The sequence below is a fragment of the Thunnus thynnus genome, chromosome 15 (genome assembly GCF_963924715.1).
Source record: "Thunnus thynnus chromosome 15, fThuThy2.1, whole genome shotgun sequence".
Classification (NCBI taxonomy): Eukaryota; Metazoa; Chordata; class Actinopteri; order Scombriformes; family Scombridae; genus Thunnus; species Thunnus thynnus.
In genome coordinates this window covers 26543173-26561842 of record NC_089531.1, presented here as the reverse complement: position 1 = coordinate 26561842, position 18670 = coordinate 26543173, and the positions used below count along the sequence as shown (strand labels likewise).

Here is an 18670-nt window from a genome sequence, read left to right as displayed (position 1 = left end):
AGAGTTGTGTTAGGAAGAGATCTCTTCACAGCCATTATGGGGGGTAACTGTGACCATAATCTGCTTCAGTGCACCTGTCTTGGTAATGTGACCTTTGATGGAACAGAGTGTAGTTCAACTACAGCTGAAGCTATCACATTAGCCGTTATATAACCCAGTACTCTGTTGAAAGAGAAGCAACATCGGTAGAACTTTACTCATTGTGTCTATTTTGCCACAAACAAAACTAGCCACGATGAACAGCAGCCATAGCACAACTTGCAAGTAGTGACTGTCACCAAATTTCCAGCACCACCTATTATACGAATGAATACTGTCATCCACTAATTGGGGGATTTTGCAAAATTCAATATTTTGTGTTCAGTGCTAACATTTTATTAAGTCTTAAGTCTACAATATCTCTGCATGGCAACAGATAAGTCCTAAAAACGCTGTGAGGTCATCCACTCAAGGACGACACAGAGAAGTGTTTTCTGATTTGATGGTTCTATCAGCAGGGCAGCATCATTTGTCTGTGCCTTCCAAAACCATTGCAAATCACTGCTGATGATGTCACAATGCTATGGTGAAGGTTAGATTTAGGTACAGAAACTACTTGGTTAGGTTTATGTAAAGATCAGGTATGAGTTAAAAAAGTACTTTGTTAAGGTTATAGAAACATCATGGTTAAAATTAATACCCTAAAAATTGTTTTGACTCGCAGTTGGAAATGGGGAGGTGAACAGTGATCTCCTGTGTTAACTTCCAATGTTTTGTTGACCCATCCGTCCACTCAGACCTCCCCCTACATGGACTTTATTGCTATATCATAATGTCGTCCTATTTCTTCCTTTGCTCCAGTCATAATTACAACAAAATTTTTCTGAACATATAACTGCAAGTGTTAGTAACTGTGAATACAAAAGCATCCACTAGATGTAGTTTGAATGACTTTGTGTTGTATCAATAAGAAATACTCGAAAGCATTGCCGCATTTTATATGAAAGGGATTAAATATAGATGCAGCTGAGTCACTCAGAGCCTCCATCCTGCTGCTCTTTTTACTCCAAGATGAAAATTGTTGACTAAAAACTTAAAACTGTGGAGTGCCAGACACAGCCCATCTGGTGCACTCACACCTAAACATTTAATTAAACTGAATCTACTGTATCACAACATGTCACAAGAACAGTGTCCAATAAGTACAACCGCAGACTCAATGTGACACTCACTTCCGGATGGTAATTGGAATCGCATTTACTTTTCGTATTTCCTCAGATAAATCTTTATCTAAAACTTGCAGATGTTGCCTCGGTGTATTTGGATACACAAATAATCACCCAAGCAAGCCATGCTTGATGTAATTAGCAACTCTTCCAGTTTAATCAAGTTACCCCGACACCAGACACATACACACATTCCTCACTGTTTGAAAAGAACTCAATTTTCAGAAACATCAAGCGGCGTCTCTGCCTGTAAAGTTCCTCTTTCTATTCACATTTCTGCTTATCTGCTCTTCGTTGCAAACTCCCTCTATCATCGCAGCTCAGAGTTGCTGCCACTTGCCACCGCTTCCAGGAGCGTGCTTTACCTCTTAGAAAAACAACTCCACATTCACCAGTCAGGATTTAGATGACTTTTCCACAGTGGCTTTGCATAAATCAACTTTGGAAGTGATCCCTAAAGGGAGGGGGAGGGGTGGGGGGGGGAGGGAGGTACATCACGGGGGCGATAAAACCCAACAATCAGTTATTATTCTTCACAATAGTGGGAGCAAATTGTAGTCACGGCGCACTGTGCCCAAAAACCGGGTGAGATTTTAGCTGCTTAACAGTGGGTCATCTCCTATAAGCACTGAGGCGTTTGGATTAGCTACTCCTACACTGCTGTACTTCAGGACTGCTCCATGTGAAAAGTATGCACGGCTCAGTGATGGTGCACGCACTCACACTGTAGGCCTGTTTGAATACACAGCGCTGTTGATCAATATATGTGTGATGCAGCTCAGAGTGAAGAGATACTTGCCTTGCTGACACCTACACAAAAAGCACTGCTCACAGAGACGTGTCACTAAAACATCCTCCTCCGCTTGACATCACTTATTTACCATTTATATCAACACTTTACCAGCCACTGATGATGGAGCATGCACAGCGTGAAATAACCAAAGGCTTTTTGAGGGTTCAAGCGTTATTATTTTGCAGATATTATCAGGACAATATTTTTTATTATGTTTTACTGCAGTGTATGATTGGCTGATAGCTGTCCTTTTGGGAAAATTCAAACACACAGTAGTCATGGTCAAAAGATTAACCAATGTTCTAAGTCAGTGCACAAGGTACATTAAACAGCACGTAACCATAGCAACAATGCTTCAGCTTTAATACATGTTCCTCCCAGCCCAAAGCAGTGCAACAACAGAAAGGATGCAGATACATATCTAAAAAATCCCTTAAAAATGATAAAAACATATAAATCCCAAGAGAAAAAAAAAAAGAACAAGTAGCTGCACAGTGCATTAAAGTGCATTTAGCAAGAAAGTGCATTTCTTAGTTTGTATGTTGACAGCTGGTGCATGTCAACAATGACCAGCACTGATGGGGGGGTTTATATAATCCATTTTGCTGTCAAGAGAATGAACATTAGGCAGCATGATTGTTGGAACTGCCAGTTTGTATGGGTTACATACAGTTAGCCTAGCTTGCCCCACTTCCACGTCCTGTTGCACCGCTTTCAGTGTTTCCGCTCCGGTGCAGCTCCAGGCAAGTCCGTGATCTCCTTTGGGTCCACTGGGCGTAGTGGACCAAGCTCGCTCAGCTGATTTAGCTCCTAGCAAGTATGTCTCGTAGCAAAAGTCTTTGTTACAAATGTCCAAAAGAAACTGACGATCATAGACATATTTCCCTTGCACGCCACATGACGACACAGATGTAGACATAGACGTGGACAATTTTAAAAAATATATCCAAAAATGATATTTCCTCTTCTCTTCTTGTTGGTTAATGCTGTAATCTCTTCTTTAGAGTCCTTTCTGAAGATTATTTCAAGGTTATTTTGCAAAATGTTCTACTTCTTAGGTCCAAGTTCGAGATGTATTCAAGAGCTCATTTTTGGTGCAGCTTCTCTCTCTCATAGAACTTTTTTTCTTTTTTTGCCACATAACCACAGATTTTCTCTCTTTGATGAACTGATCTCCAGCTCTTTGGTGATTTACTGCTGGCTCTAATGTCTCTGTAGCATTGTGATATATGATATAATTTCTTTTGGAAGATAAATGTTGCTCTCACAGATGATATCTAACAATTGTAGCTGCCACATTAGTTTGTCTAAATGTTAAATGAAGCCTCATGTTTCTACTGTACAGAACAACAGCGCCGCCCCTGGGGCTCTATATGCATTCCTGGAATTAAGTCATTTTTAGGGCAAGGCCACTTTGGCCTTTGATAAATACAAATTTATTGGGGCATCGCCCCCAAAATGCAGGGCACCAAGGCCAAAACCAATGGTACAATAACAATAAGTGATAATTTCATTGTATGAAGACAAAAGTATACAATCAACAATTAGGAGTTAGTGTATTGAAAAACAGTACTGAGTTTATTAAAACACTGATATTTGACTTTTCCACAAAATGCTGTCTGATTGATTTTTTTTAAAAATGTGAACAATTCATTATATTAATTGTTATTGTTATATTTTAATGATAAAATCAAGTCTATAAATGGGTAAGGATGATCAAAATGAACCTGAACAGGTTACAACACACATGCAACTATTAGCATTTGAGTCTGAGATCATAGGAGCAGTCACTAGAATGACTTAAAACACTTTTTTACACATTAAACATTAAACACACTGATGAAAAACTTCTCAAGCAGAGACTAGGATGAGAGCTGTGAGTCATGTAACAGTCGACAGACTCTCCTGATGTGTCTCAACTGAGAAGTGGCTGTCTGTTTACAGAGAAATGGATGTGTGTATGAGTATGTGTGTTAATGTCGCATTGCACTCAAAAAGTAGCAACCCATCAGATCTCACAGCAAGTTATAAACTCTATGTACGTTCATAGTTAGCTAACACTATGCAGCAATATCCTGGTTAGGGATGTCAACGGTTAACCACTGAGAATATTTTTGATCGGTTACACGTCAGTCTATAGGTAAATTTGCATACACACTCCACTAACGGCTAGACAGTTGCGTCTTCACAACATCTGATGTGTAAAACTGACTCCTACATGGAGTGTTGCATTACAGGTTGTTTGTAGCATTAATGTTGCTAGGCTAGCGAGTGTCTTAAAGTCTGTTTATAGTGAGTCAGCTCTAGAAGTGTTTCATTAGTCCAGTTTAACCTGCAGGAGTTTCTGAAGGCTCATGTAACATGTTTTTCTGCCAAAGGAAAGAAATTCATGACAAGTGAAACAAGTCCAAAGCATCTCCCGACGTCTCTACTGCAACAACAGAATATGTCAAGCTGCCAAATACCACTGTCACAGATGATAAGGAACTCAAAAGACAAACAGGCAGTCAACAGCTAACAGCTGGAGAAAATAATATGACTGCTTCCAAGACTCTGGTGGGAGTGTGTGACTGGTAAACTTAAAAACACAAAATGTGTTCACACTTACACAATACAGTGTTTAGCTTCTTGTGCTTATCACATAACAATTGTTAGCTAACGTTAGCTAGCGGGTCAGCTGTTAATGTTTACATTACACATATATTTGCTGGAGTGGGAGAAATCTTGCGCTACTGTTGATGTCCAGCGTGATGATGGAGACACTGAGAAACGTTCAGTCTGTTTATCTGCTGCATCGTTTTAAGTGAGGAAATCTGCAACTTTCTTTTAAGGGTACAACAGCCAGTTCAAAACAGGACATGCCAAACTGGCCGTGTGGGTAGTTAATGTTAGAAGGGGCAGTACAGCCACGCTCCGGGGCATCCACAGCACTGGCCGTTTGGCCGCGGTATAATTACCTGTTGCTGGACAGCTCCCTCAGCAACAGGCTGCTCCTCCCACGCTGCTCTAAGGAGCAGTTCTGCAGATCTTTTGTCCCTGCAGCAATTAGACTCTACAACAGCAGTCATCACTGCTCACGGCGGTATCATTAGTATTAGTAGTAGTAGTAATATCATTGTATTATTAGTATTACAACTGATATGTGTCATATCTCCTCACACTGAACCATCCAACCCCAGGGTCTGTGCTGACATATTCTCTTTCATTTGTCATCTCCTACATATTCTTATATTGTCACTTTGAAGCAGTTACATCCCAGGTCTTACACTTTTGGCTGCTATTTGTTTGTTGTTTGTGTACATTGTTTGCATTCATATGTTGTGCTCTTATGTTGTGTATGTTGTCTGATTCTTACATGTGGCTTGCTGCTGTAACACCTAAATTTCCATTTGTGGGATCAGTAAAGTTTTATCCTATCACATTTCAATAAATATAAATGTATTAAAATGAACAGATCAGTCTATATTAAATTTCATTTTATTTTATGAAGCTACATAACAGTTTGCAGTTTTATTATAGCTACATTTTAGACTGAGTAAAATAATTTGCTGCATTTCTCTGTCGATGTGGTTGTTTTTGTGAGAAGAAAGTGTTAGTGGAGCTTTGAGTTGAGATTAGTCAGGTAGGTGTGTTGAAGCTGAGCTGGTGCTGTCAGCAAGTACGCTGCTGCAGAGAGAGGCAGAGGAGAGCAGAGCAGAATAGACAGCTTCCTTCTACACCAGAGATTAGTGAAAAATACAGAAATACTCAGTGAATTAATTGAAATAAAGTAATTGTTAAATACATTGTTTATTTCATTTACAGCAGTCTTTACAACTGTTTACAACATAAAGAAAGTACATAAGAAGTGGAATAACTGCAGGTCATTAAATTCAGTCTTATAAATATTAGGCCTTAGAAAATATGTTTATGTATATTTAGTTTCAGCTGAGCAGTCCCTGGTGGTGCTGCTGGACTTGGATGCCACAATCATAAAATTTAAAGTTCTGGCTCCATTTCTAATAGCTGTGTCCCAACTGGCAATTGCAGCTGTCAAGGTTGCTAGGCGACAGGAGAGGCACTTCGTGACGCAGGGGTAAAGGCGGGAACAGTCGGTGACACAAATAGGAAATTCTCCGTAGACCAGACCGTCTCATTTAACAATGCTCGGTTCCAGCCTTCGCGGTCTACGAAGGACACGTCTTTGTTGGCCGTGTCCTTCAAAGGATGTGGCCCCTGAATTGAGACACAGCTTGTGTGTGTCAGTGATGGAGAGCCAGTACATCTACGTCTCAGCCCTGCTTTGTTAATATTACTGTTAGTCAGCCCTTAATATCGTGTTAAGGTCTGGATAAAGCAGTTATCGGCAGGGTCATGTGTTGTTTTTACTGTTATTGAAGAGGAATAAATCTCTCTTGTCTTGTTCATGTAAAACGTCATCACTTGGGGAGTGTGTGTGAAGGCTTGCTAATGTTTCCAGCAGCAGCTACAGTCTGTGAGAGGCACAAACTGGAGCTAAGGTCAGCCAGTCTTTCACTATTTATGCTTGGAGCGGCAGCTGCTAGCATAGTTGGGGAGGGTAAATGTATGAAATATACCTCGGAGTCTTGCCTATTACATCACGGTTAGGGAGGGGTCACAGAGTTCAGCTGAGCTGAACTTTCAAATCCAGGCAGACACAAGCTAATTTGAGCAGAAAAGGCATTTTTGCATAATGTTGGAAAAATCTGTATTAACATCAAATGCTGAAAAGAATCTAAGTGATTATAAAGCACATCAAAACGAAAAAGTTTGGAGTTCCTCTTATAGATATACTTTGAAGGTTGTGCCCAATGCAATGAGGGTGAATGGGTTTCTGTTTGTGTAGCTCAAAGCGATGCTGTAGCTGCCATTAAAGAGACAAAAGGCACGTCCTTAGTATTGTTTCTGGCAATGCGGGGGCAATGAAGCTGAGGAGGATTTTACATTCTAAAGTTATGAACAAATAAATCTATTTAAAATGTCACTAATAAGAATGTAATAAAATGAAGGGATTTAAATTATATTTCTGGTAGTGTGGAAAAAGCTGTGAAACTGAAGTCAGATCATCCTGTATGGAGAAAACATTCACTGAAAATATAATTGGACAGTTACACAGATACAATAGAACAACAAATAAAATATGAAAAAATATTTTTGGAAGGCTAGTTTCTTAGGGCAAGAGTACACTTAAGGATTTTGACTCATGACTTTGGTAGTTATGAAATCATGGGTACAGCCCTGACTCAAAGCAGTAAAATGTGACATTTGAAAAACTCAATAGTAACATCTCGTTCCAAAAACGATGCCCTGATCAACAAACCTCACTATGGACAGTTTTCATAGGGACTGTTTTTTGGTGAAAAGTCATGCCAATCAAACGCTTGTCCCTTAGACCATAAATCTGTAAATAAGCTGCTTCTATGAGGAAGCGTACTGATTTAATGGGTGAGTGATTTACTAGATTGCACCATTAAACCTTGTCTCATGCTCTTAATATGGGATAGATGGGAAAGATTCCAGTGTTTATAACTTTTGAGCGTTCCGTCAAATGACAAAGATGGTTGTAAGATTACAAAGTTAATTGAGTGAGGGTTAAAAATAATGTGCAATATACTTATGTGAATGCATCAGAGTTATGAGCGTGTGGCCTTCCTATTTATTGATGTCTGAATATGACATGAACATGGCATTAGTGAGTAATCAACTATGTAAAGGAAGTCACTGTAGCATAACTTCCAAAAGTTGTAGTTTCGGGGGCAAACAATAAAGTAGATTAAACTTAATGCCTTTGTAAATTTACGCATTTATATATGCACACATGGAGAAACATTGGTCATTCAGCCATTCAGTCCAAAGTTATTGGCATGTAATTTGAGCCACAGTGTGTTATTATTGTGAAATGTAATTTAAAATCTTCCCAGTACACATCCTTCACATCATTAACTCTGAACGGGTTTTATTAGCATGCTTAAGTTAGATTTTTGTCAGTTACTTCAGTTAGTTATGCTGCAGATAATAAAGAATGACTTATCTCTCCATAAGAACTAGTTTTTGAATGAAAAACTCAGGGAGGCCAAAGTCGCTTCTCTTGTAACACTGAAAATTACTGTTTGAAAACACTTCTGTTAAAGTATAAAACTCACCTTGGTATCCATAGATGTATTAAGAGAGCTGGATATGGTGCTGCCACTCAGCCTTGCTGGCCACTTGTGATACTATAAAAAAGTCCCCTGCAGCCCAAAAAGCATTTTCCTCATAGACCACCATTATAAAACAGACGTAGCTAAAACTAGGTAGGTAGGACACCTCCAGCTGCAAATAAGGTCAATTATTACTCATTGTATTAGGAATTTTTAATCCATGAGGATATTTTATTCTATGTTCCCAGAGCCTAGAAAAGCTATCTTTATGTGTGTGATATTTTTTAATTTGAGAAAAGTCTCAATTTACCCAGAATTCACAGCAAATGACCTCACCTTAAATCACCTACTTAAGATAGTCAGGAACTTTGTGCAACAGATACATTTAGACGTCTGTGTGAAATCTAGTTTATTATAAACCAGCCAAAGTCTGTCTTTGTGGCAACAGGTGCCAAATCTGCACTCATATTAGCTAAAATCCTGAATTTTAGGTATCAGAATCAATATTTGCAGAGAAAACATGGAATGAGTCAAGAATGGAGAAGCTACAGTTCACAGACCTCAGGGGCCCCAGTGGCCCAAAACTCCAAGTTACTGCGTGTTCAACTAGACGTTGCTAATTTAATTGAATCTACATCTTTGCATCACTAAAGCACTATATCAGTTATCTTTAAAAGGATCTTAAAGTGGGTCCTGCTTTGTTATCTAATCTGGAGGAAAAACTGAGGCCAGGTAGATTAGAAAAATTGTACACATTGCACAGAACCTACAATGGGGGTCAATGGGGGCCTGGCAGCTCATTTTTGCCCTGGGGCCCTCTAGCCAGTTAATGCGACCATTCGATCGGTGCATGCTTACTTTAAAATATCCATATCTTATCAGTTATTTGTTATATACTAGCTTTAACAAAGCTGCATTAGTTGAACCCTAAACTATACAGTGAAGTGATCTGAAAACAAAAAAAATCTTAAAAACAAAAAACCCCAAAAATTCTAGATTTTGAATTACAGCAGAAAACATCTGTTCCTGGCAGTGACTGTTTCTGCTCTGTATCAGTATCTGCCTTAAAAACCTGACATCGGTCAAGCCCCGGCTGATATCATCCCCTCCCTTATCACTACGTGTGTTCAACCACCTGCTACTTTTAATATTAACAGCATCTCTTTGCTACATTAAAAACCCAGTCAACCCTGTAATAGTGTTTTCACGTCCGAGTTCATCATTCCGCCTCCCATGCCTCCCTATCCTGGGTTTATCTCACTCTTACTCATCATCTCTGGTGATCTGTGTTTCTCAGCCTTAATATGCCCGTTACACCACCTCCGCTGACCTGCTCAGCACCGCTTGCCTTATCCTTCCCTGCCTCAGTCTATCTCCACACCTTCTATGCTCCCTGTAGTCCCAGCCTTAGCTTGGCCCTATTTGTTGTTTCCCCACAGACATTTTCATTAAGATTATGTCAGATAGACTCAACTCATTCTGCATTATGTTTACTCAAGGAGATAAAGGGAGGAACGTCCTTTTTCTTTGTTGTGATCTTACCAGGCTCAATATGGCTCTCTTTAAATAAATAAAAATAACTGAAACAAAATTCAAATGGAAGAAGATAAGATGAGCATGTGGCGGAGTAATGATGTTCATTTTCTGTGTATTATGGATTTACGGGGATATTATATGTAAGATTCAGTAAAACCTCAAAGCAGGTGTTCCCACCTTGGGAATGATAAATCTGAGAGGTTGTAAGATTATCAAAGTTATACAACATTATTTTTGTGTTTTTCTGACATACAGGTGACTACCTCATGAAGCTGGTTAAGATATGGCCAATAGTGTGCAATGCTGTCATCAAGGCAAGCAGTGGCTACTTGTAGTTTAACACTTTCTTGATTACTTCATAATTCCATGTGTGTGATTTCATAGTTTTGTTGTCTTCAGTGTTATTTGACAGTGTAGAAAATAGTAAAAATAAAGAAAAACCCTTCAATGAGTAGGTGTGTCCAAACTTTTTACTGTTACTGTATCTCTAGTTTTTGCTTTTTTCCTTGTGTAATACTGGATAATTGTGCCTCTACTGGATCCTAAAAACCTATTTAATGAAACAATCTCAGAAGGAAAAATCACTCCTCGTTTGAACTGCTCACAATTTATGTCCGCAGTAAGACCATCATCTGTGATAATGAGTCACAAGTAGACACTGGTTGATTTTAAAATAGGCACTCTGGTGATATTATTGCACCTCTGTAAAGGTGTAAGCCCCACAAGTGACAGATTAACAGGACTAAGAGTCTACAGTCATGCTGTGAGGGCTGTACATCAGCACAGTGGAGCTTTGAGCTAGCATGCTGATGTTTAGCAGGTATAATGTTTACCATGTTTGGCATTTTAGTTTTGCATGTAAGCATGCTAATATTTGCTAGTCAGTAGTAAATACAAAGTGCAACTATGTCTGATAGGACGCATGCATGCACCAAATTTAATGATAATCTATCCAATAGTTGTCAAGAAAATTCACTCAAAACCACAACCTCATAGCTGTACTAAGAAGGGTGAGGGGATCACCAGAATAATTAGGATTCATCCATCCAATGGATCCTTTTTTCACAGCAGTAAAAGCACAGATGGAAATGATCCCATTAACAATGGCTCCATTCCATTAACTGTCATAAGTAAGTAAGCCATGTCAGTGAGTGAGCATGCACAATACCAGAGTACTGGAACTGGCTCACCTAGATGGAATTCAGCCATCATTCATGTTATTAATTCCACCTGTGCTTTTCCTGATTTGACAAGTCAACATGTCAGCTGTGAAAAAGGGTCCATAGTTGTTGACATATTTCAGTCTGGACCAAAGTGCTGGATGTTCTGCCCGATTAACAATGTCATCCATCGAGCTACTGGCATGGCTGAGAACAAGAGTGGTCAAACTGGAGGCAGCAAAGGCAAAGATTTTTTAATCCCTAGTATCAATCACACCGCTAAAACACTGAATCCTACACTTCCCATAATGCAATTAATGGCATCTTTTTGTTAGACCCTCTAAAGGCCCACCATGGCTGTAATAAGAGATGTTCATGTCTTTCAAACACCATTTGTATCGAAGGTTTTTTTATTATAAATGTGTAATCTCCAAACCCAAGCTGATGACATCATCTGGGGTTATTTTCTTAGATTTAACAACTCTCCTCCTGAGCCAAAGAGGGCAATATACAAAAGGTGGAGGAGTAGTAGTAGTACATGAGAAGTAAACTATTCTTTATGAGTAAAATCAGTGGAGTGCACCTTTAATGGGTTCACAAGCCAAAAATACCTAAAAGCAATTTAAAATGGAGGATCTTCTGCAGAGAGTGAGTAGCTCTGCATTTCCTTATTAGATGAATATAGCCAAATAAAACAAGGGTTGATTGCAGTAAATGCATGTGATTAGTTCTCTGCAGGCTGTGTTCCAGAAAGTGATAAGTCATAATGAGTGCCCGATCTACACTGTTAGTACTGTGCCCAGCTGAATAAAATCATTGAAAGTGTAGGCCTGCAGTGTTGTGTCAAGTAAAGATAGTTTTTCATCAAACTTTATGGAGCCAACATGTTCAGCCAGGTACTCTCTGTGAGGAGCCGACAGCGGGGTTCTAATATGAGTTTATGTGGTTTGAGAGCAGTTTGACAGGACTTAAAAAGATATTTCACAGTTAATAGGCAGACTGAGACAGCAGCTCCCAATCTAGGACTCCCAGGGGTCCCTGAGGGTGTTCTAGGGGTTATGGACCCAACACGTCTACTTTCTACTCTCATGTTATCATCTCCTCACTATGGTGGAAAGTAACTAATTTAAAGCAGCTAAGTACTGTGCTGAAGTGCAATTGAGGTACATGAACTTGAAAATTTGCATTTTATGCAACTTTATACTTTTACTTCACTGCACATATTTTTTTTACCCCACTACATTTAATTCACAGCTAATTTACTCATAACATTTCAAAACACATGATTGTTTTATAGAATATGATGCATTTTTAGATTAAACCAACAAACAATGTATAAACTACCTACAACTAAGCATGAACATTCATTCTTCACCATGGAAACAGTACTTTGCCCCCCCAAAAAAGAAAAGAAAAAGAAACTTTAACTCAAAGTTCTCTTACTCTCCTTTTTCCAGAGCTTTTAAGCAACACTCAACGTCTTCAAAATGTAGTTTGCCCAGCTGTCATCATCTGTCCTAATTACATGTATGAGGGTTCTTATTATCCAAGGTCTGGAACTTTGGTAATATGATGACAACTGATCTCCATGACAACTGAGTGAATTGAGAAAATTGTAAGAGACATGGTTGAAAGGCCTTGAAAAAGTGAATAAGTGGACCTGGAGTTAAGATTTTTTTTGTCAAACAATTTGAAATTTTCTGTTTGTTGAGCAGCTGCAATAATAAAATGATGCTTACGGCATTTGTACAATCCAATAATAAATGTTTTAAACATGTGTATGGATAATGCTTTAGGGCCTTCTGCATAATAAGTACTTCAAGTTTTATACCACACATTTTGTCAATTATACTTGTATTGTTTTACATAAATAAAAATTGGAAAACAGGAATGTTATGTCTAATTGAATATTTTAACATTGTGGTATTTCTAATACGTCTTGCACCACATTCAGCATACTGCGTAGCGCTACAATTCAAGACTACATCAGCAACTTTAGGTTCTTACCATATGGATTCCTGGAAGCAAGCCATATGCAATGATGCAACTTTTTGAGAAATTTAGTCAGTTACTCATACAAAGTCACTATGATGCAACGAAACAGTAGTGGTTACAGATTGGTTGGCTGTGGCTGTTGGCCACAAAGTTGGCTTTTTGTAGGGAAAAATGGATTTAATCCAAGATTTAAAGATAGTAATTTTAACTGGTATGATTGCTGTTTGGAGAGAGGCAAAGAGAGGGAGTAAAGAACAACATTGCCCTCTGCTGGTCTGTTAGACTGATTACTAAAAAAGCATTATCTACACAGACTCACAGCATATGAACAAAAAACCACACCATTCAGATTTAGTCATAGTGTTTATGTAGACATTTGCCTCTCTGAAACTCTATTGTGGAAAGTAATGAATTACATTTACTGAAGACATTTTACTTGAGTATTTCCATTTTATATGACAATGATGATGATAAACTATCCAGTAGTATGTAAAGCAGTAGTACTGCTTACATGTTACTGCATCAGTAATACTGATCCAACCCTCACAGGGGCCATTCTGCATAATGGCCACTATTACTTTAAATACTTTTAGTATATTTTGTCACTAATACCTCTGTAGTTTTAGATTTTGAAGGTGGGACTTTTACTTGTAATTGAATATTTTTATTGTGGTATTGTTACTTAAGAATGAAATGATGTGAATACTTCTTGCACAACCGCTGAAACGTCTCTTTGGGAGTTTTTCTTGATCTAAATCAAGGCTCTATGGATAGAGGGTGCCATATGGTGTGCAGATAGTAAAGCGCTTTTTGACAAATTTATGATTGGGCCATATAAATTTGACTTGACATGACACCAAAATGGCATTTACTTTTATACAGACTAATATACAGAATAAAACTGAAGGAACCGTGAATAATAACCCTCCCATTAATTACTATGTCCCACTTTTCATAAAGCAAATTGATCAGTTTAAAACAGCATATGTGCGACTCAATACTTTCTATCTCAACATCATTACAATAAGTCTTGTTTCTGTTATTTCAGGTTTGTTCATAGCCTCTAATCAGGTTATATTTAGCAACATTCAACCAGAATAAAATTAATTCCATATTCAACAAACATCTGTGTGCATGAATCCTTAATATGGCGTCACATTTAATGTAACTGATCCAGGACTTTCATCAAAGCACCACCAGAGGGAGACACAGACTGCAGTTTTAATGAAGCTGATGTACAGACTGGACTAGTTGTGATGTCACTGATACACATCTATAATCAGCAAAAACCTCTTTCTAAATGTATTTATTCACTGGATCTTTGATGATGATCTATTATTTTTAACACTTGACAATAGAACATGTTATCAACACTGTGAGGGTCTTTGGCCAGTTTTTCCACCTCTCCTCCAGCAGGGAGCAACATACATTTGAGCATCATTTCAGTACTGTCCACTGTAGCGGTTTATATATAACCAGTCAAGATCAATTACTTTACAAGAAGTCAATATTTCGGTTTGTCATGTTATTGAAGCACAATTAAGAAGTGCTGAACCTTATAAGTTCAGTCTCATTGACTGGAGAGGTTACAGTGTCTGCTTGAAAACATGGAAATGTAGACATTTATAAACTGGAGTTGTTCATGGAGAAAATGCTTTGTTGCTCAACCTGCCACAGTAGGACAACACACACAATAATTTCAACACCAAGCAAAACAGTTTGTTTGCATTTTTTTTTAATTTGTTTTAGTACAACAGTTCAAGTCAACTAGCCACTGAATCTATTGAGATGCCAAAGTGTATTGCTCTTATGCATTCCATGTGTAGACCCCTGTTCAGTGATATTCAAGATGGCATCCATTTACATGTCTGGCATGTTAATTCACAGCTGTACAGCAAGAAGTCATGTGCTTTGAAGACAACCCCAATATTTTTACAAAAGCGAAGAATCAGCAGTGGCACAAAACATGATCTGCAGGAGCAAACTAGCAGAATCTGGGTAGCAAAGCTGCACTAAAACACCTGTATGTGTAACAGCCAACGCCTTGATCAAACCTTGTGCTACTTTTTTTTTTGTTGTTTTTTTAAAATACACAGTAAGTGCAGAGAACAGGTGTGGTTCACAGGGACAGTTTCAAAATGCACTATGAAATAGGCAGGGATAAAAGACCTATGCATAGAAACATGCTTCCTCAAAAAGGATAAGTACACACTGCTAATTTTCAAAAAGGGCAGAAGCTGCACTGACAAGCTACATATCAGATGGATTAGACTCGACAAGGGGGGAAAATAATCCACATGTAAAACCAGCGCAAGTACACTTATAGCAGGAGAATTGAAAAATTCACAAAGTGGAACTTGTTTTATTTCAAAAAGGTGGGTAGTGAACACAACAAAAATACTGGCCGAACAAAAAATAAATCAATCTTTGGATACGTAAAAAACCCTATACAATCCCCCGTTGGTGACTTTCAGTCTTCCGAAGTGCCTTCTTCTGAGTTCTCTTTGGTTTCCTTGTTCTTTCGCACCTCTTCAAACTTTTTGTCCTGTTAAACAGAAGAGGAAAATGCAAGGTTAAGTCCCAACATCCTGGCAGCAAACTATTTTAGAGTATCCATTTACTATCATGTGAAACACTAACCTTCTCCTTGAATTTCTCATTCATCGCTGCCATAATTGCTGTGCGGTTCCCTTTGTTGGCCTCCATCTTCTGATTGAGCTTCTCCTCTGCCATCTTGCTAAAGTTGTTGTTCTCCTCCATAGCTTTCTGTAGCACTTCCTTTTCATGCTCACGCTTCTCAGCTAAGTGCTTCAGAACCTCGGCTTCATGGTTCTGAAAAAGCACGGTTAAAAAAATATCACATTTTAGTTTTCCCACCCAACATCCTCCACACGCATTCAAATGTATGAAACTGATGAGCTTCAGATTTTAAAATAAATAAAAAATGTATGTTTTTGTTTCTGTGACAATCTGGGCTCAAAGTTTATTATATTGAAGACATTTTTACCTTGCGTCTCTCCTCTGCAGCGTCCAGCTTCCTCTGGATTTCCTCCAGTGAGACATCCTTTTTCTTGGGAGGAGACAGGGGGAACTCACCCTTGGCGTCTGGGGCAGGAGCACCCAGGATGACCTCAAAGGCCTGGCCAGAAGCCCGCTTGTCGAGCTCTTTGACCTGGATATCTGCACAGAAAAAGGCAAGACAACGCATTAAAGCACACTGAACCATTATTCAGAATGATTTACATTTTTAAAAAAGAAACTTAAGCTATAATTCACCTTCAGAGGCTGCCATCTTAAGAGTGCGCTGCAGGTCAATTTACCTAAAGGGAAAAATAGAAGAAAAAAGTCAAATTGTTGTGACAGTGATTTACTGTCTGATTAATTCATGTTAGCAGATGCCTCTCAAATGAGTGACCTCTAGCGGCTCTTTCACAGCATATCCTAGCAACCACCTCCTTCAAAAAAAGCCAGATTAAAACAAGGCCCTCAGTCGACACCCCATGGCCGTCTTCAGCACTGCAGCCAACCACCGCCCATCAATCCACATAACGGCAAAGGCATTCAACGCCTGCAGGACACACACACCATTGTTTATCTTCAAACTTGTGGCAGCAGTGACATTCAGATCAATCTGCAAGCCATTGAGCCGCTTCACTAGACAAGAGGAAGGCCTTTCAGAGACCCATCTACCGCCGCCTTAATTGTTAATGAACGACACAAGCCACATTTTGTTGAAACAAAAGGCTGTGATCAGGGTGGGTACGGCAGGCAGTGCCAGGTGCAGACAAGGCCTACACCCGGCCTACTAACAGCCAATATCCACCATCTGAAATCAGATTAGTGAGCAATGAGAATATCTGGGGAAAATCATCATCAGGGAGCACCTGTTCTTTTCACCATGTGTTTGAGCCACAGGAGGGGGGGTGAATACACAAGTGTACAACAACAGCCGACTAACCATGCAGGAGGGGGGAGCTGGTATAGACTGATCCTCTAATGTAACAAATATATCATTTGAAAGACTTCCAAATTTCAAAAATTGACTATAAATCTGAGGAAGTGATAGAACAATGACAAACAGCTGTCATGTCATTTGGTCAAGTAGTTAATGAGAGTCATAAACGATTACCAAAACCAGCTGGGCTCATTGAAAGAAAAGACCCCTCCCCTGATATTGCATAAAAGGCTTCCAACTAGCTAAATGTGTCTCTTTTTGACGTCTGCTTCCCATATAAATCCAAAAAACACTATAGAAATCTCATTTTGACCCAATTAGAATGAGATTTGGCAGATGCCCACACCTTGCAAACACCAATTTGCCACCCACGGTTGGCATTTTTTTGAACTGTTGCCTGACATCGTCTTAACAATGTCCTCGTTGACAATGACGATACGTCTCCTTCATTCAGACACAGGTTTCAGTCAGTTTGCTGGTGTCATTAGCTCAAGCATAATAAGCAGCATCAAACAAAGGCGCTTTTGACAGCGACGTGACTAGCAGCTGCAAACAAAGAAGAGCTGACGGCAGGTTGCTTCCACAGAAAATGTCGAATAAAAAAAGCTTTTCACACACACACACACACATACACACTAGTGCGGTGGAGGGTGTGTATAAGAATTGGGAAAATGTGGCCGCAGCCCACCGATTTCACCGACATGAAAGAAGTCCTCCAAGTCTGTCCTCGTCTGTCTGTCTGTCTGTCTGTCTGTCGGTGCTGTGCCAGTGTCTCCCACCATACAATAGGCGAACCACCCGCCATAAAGCACACTGCCAGGCGCCGTTTCTGTCTTTTCTTTCGTTGAAATAATCCCAAACGATTTTTTTTAAAAAGCCTCACTAAATCGAAGATATCCACCTACAACTTATCAGTCAGTGTTAGTTAGCTCCAGTGCTACACTAACGAACACACAATTCACAACAAAAAAGGATGAACAAAAATTCAAACAGACCGTCCAAAAATAATGCCTATAACATTAAAATATTAAACTTGTCTCGGCTGCATCTCTTTACAACATCATGAACTCAGCTATGTTTGTACTTACAGACTAAAAAAACAATTCCTGTAGACTTTTTGGAGGGTAATAAAGATGCTGTCTGTCACACCCACCTTCAACAAGCCGTGGATGCTGTGCTCCTCTCTCACAGAGTTTACCGCGAGCCCTCTGCACGAGCTGTAAAAGCTCGCACATAAATGGACCAACGCGAGTGCCGTCACGCCGTTTGCTGCCAACCATTGGTTGGACCCCAACTCCAGGGGGCTTCTGGGAATTGTAGTTATTTGTGACTTTATGTGTAGACAATGAGCTTCAGTTACTCCACTACAAAAAATGTGTTTAATAGAATTTATCATGACAATGGAGGGCAAATTATGTGAAGTAACAATCCATGATAATCTACTGAAAGCCATATATAAGAAAAACACATATTATGGGAGTTTTAGAGTTCATTGTTCCCCCGAAAGTGATTGTTGCCCCACCCAATTATTAATATAAGTGTATGTTGGAAGGTTCAATGTCACAAATGGTTTTATTTTTCGCATTTGAAACGTTATGAATTTAAAAATGTTTAGTTCATGTCCATGACTGAAGCATTACATGATTTCAGGGTTTCACTATATTACACAGCACTAGAAGATATGGTGTCAAAACTAGAATAAATAAGTAAATAAAAACACAGGAGATTCTTAGCCACACAATCTAAACAAACTCCCCATTATGATAACTAAAAATACACATTTTGATATGTTTGGTTTAGGCTATTTGGAGATTTTAGATTTAGGGCCTTGATGTTGGCACACCCTGTGCAATGAGACTGTTGTCAGTATGATGTCAAAATAAGTG

At 39.1% G+C, this 18670-nt stretch overlaps 1 protein-coding gene across 2 annotated transcripts; it reads right to left on the bottom strand.

Moving 5' to 3' along the window:
* Nucleotides 1-15171: 15171 nt before the first annotated feature.
* Nucleotides 15172-18021, bottom strand: stmn1a (stathmin 1a). Of its 2 annotated transcripts, none has more exons than XM_067611578.1 (5): nt 17938-18021; nt 16106-16149; nt 15837-16009; nt 15470-15661; nt 15172-15374 (listed from the first exon to the last, which is right to left on the bottom strand). In XM_067611578.1, the coding sequence occupies exons 2-5, from the start codon at nt 16119-16121 to the stop codon at nt 15300-15302; spliced, it is 456 nt and encodes a 151-aa protein (XP_067467679.1). In that variant the 5' UTR covers nt 16122-16149; nt 17938-18021; the 3' UTR covers nt 15172-15299. The 2 variants fall into 2 exon arrangements, with proteins under 2 accessions (XP_067467679.1, XP_067467680.1); XM_067611579.1 differs by having other exon boundaries at nt 17873-17970.
* Nucleotides 18022-18670: the final 649 nt, after the last annotated feature.

Bases quoted from the DNA above. Each gene is read 5' to 3' on its own strand.
- stmn1a (XM_067611578.1), bottom strand. The intron at 15,662-15,836 runs GTAAAAATGTCT...GTGCTTTTTCAG, and splicing joins CTGCAGAGGAGAGACGCAAG to AACCATGAAGCCGAGGTTCT. The intron at 15,375-15,469 runs GTTAGTGTTTCA...TCTGTTTAACAG, and splicing joins ATGAGAAATTCAAGGAGAAG to GACAAAAAGTTTGAAGAGGT.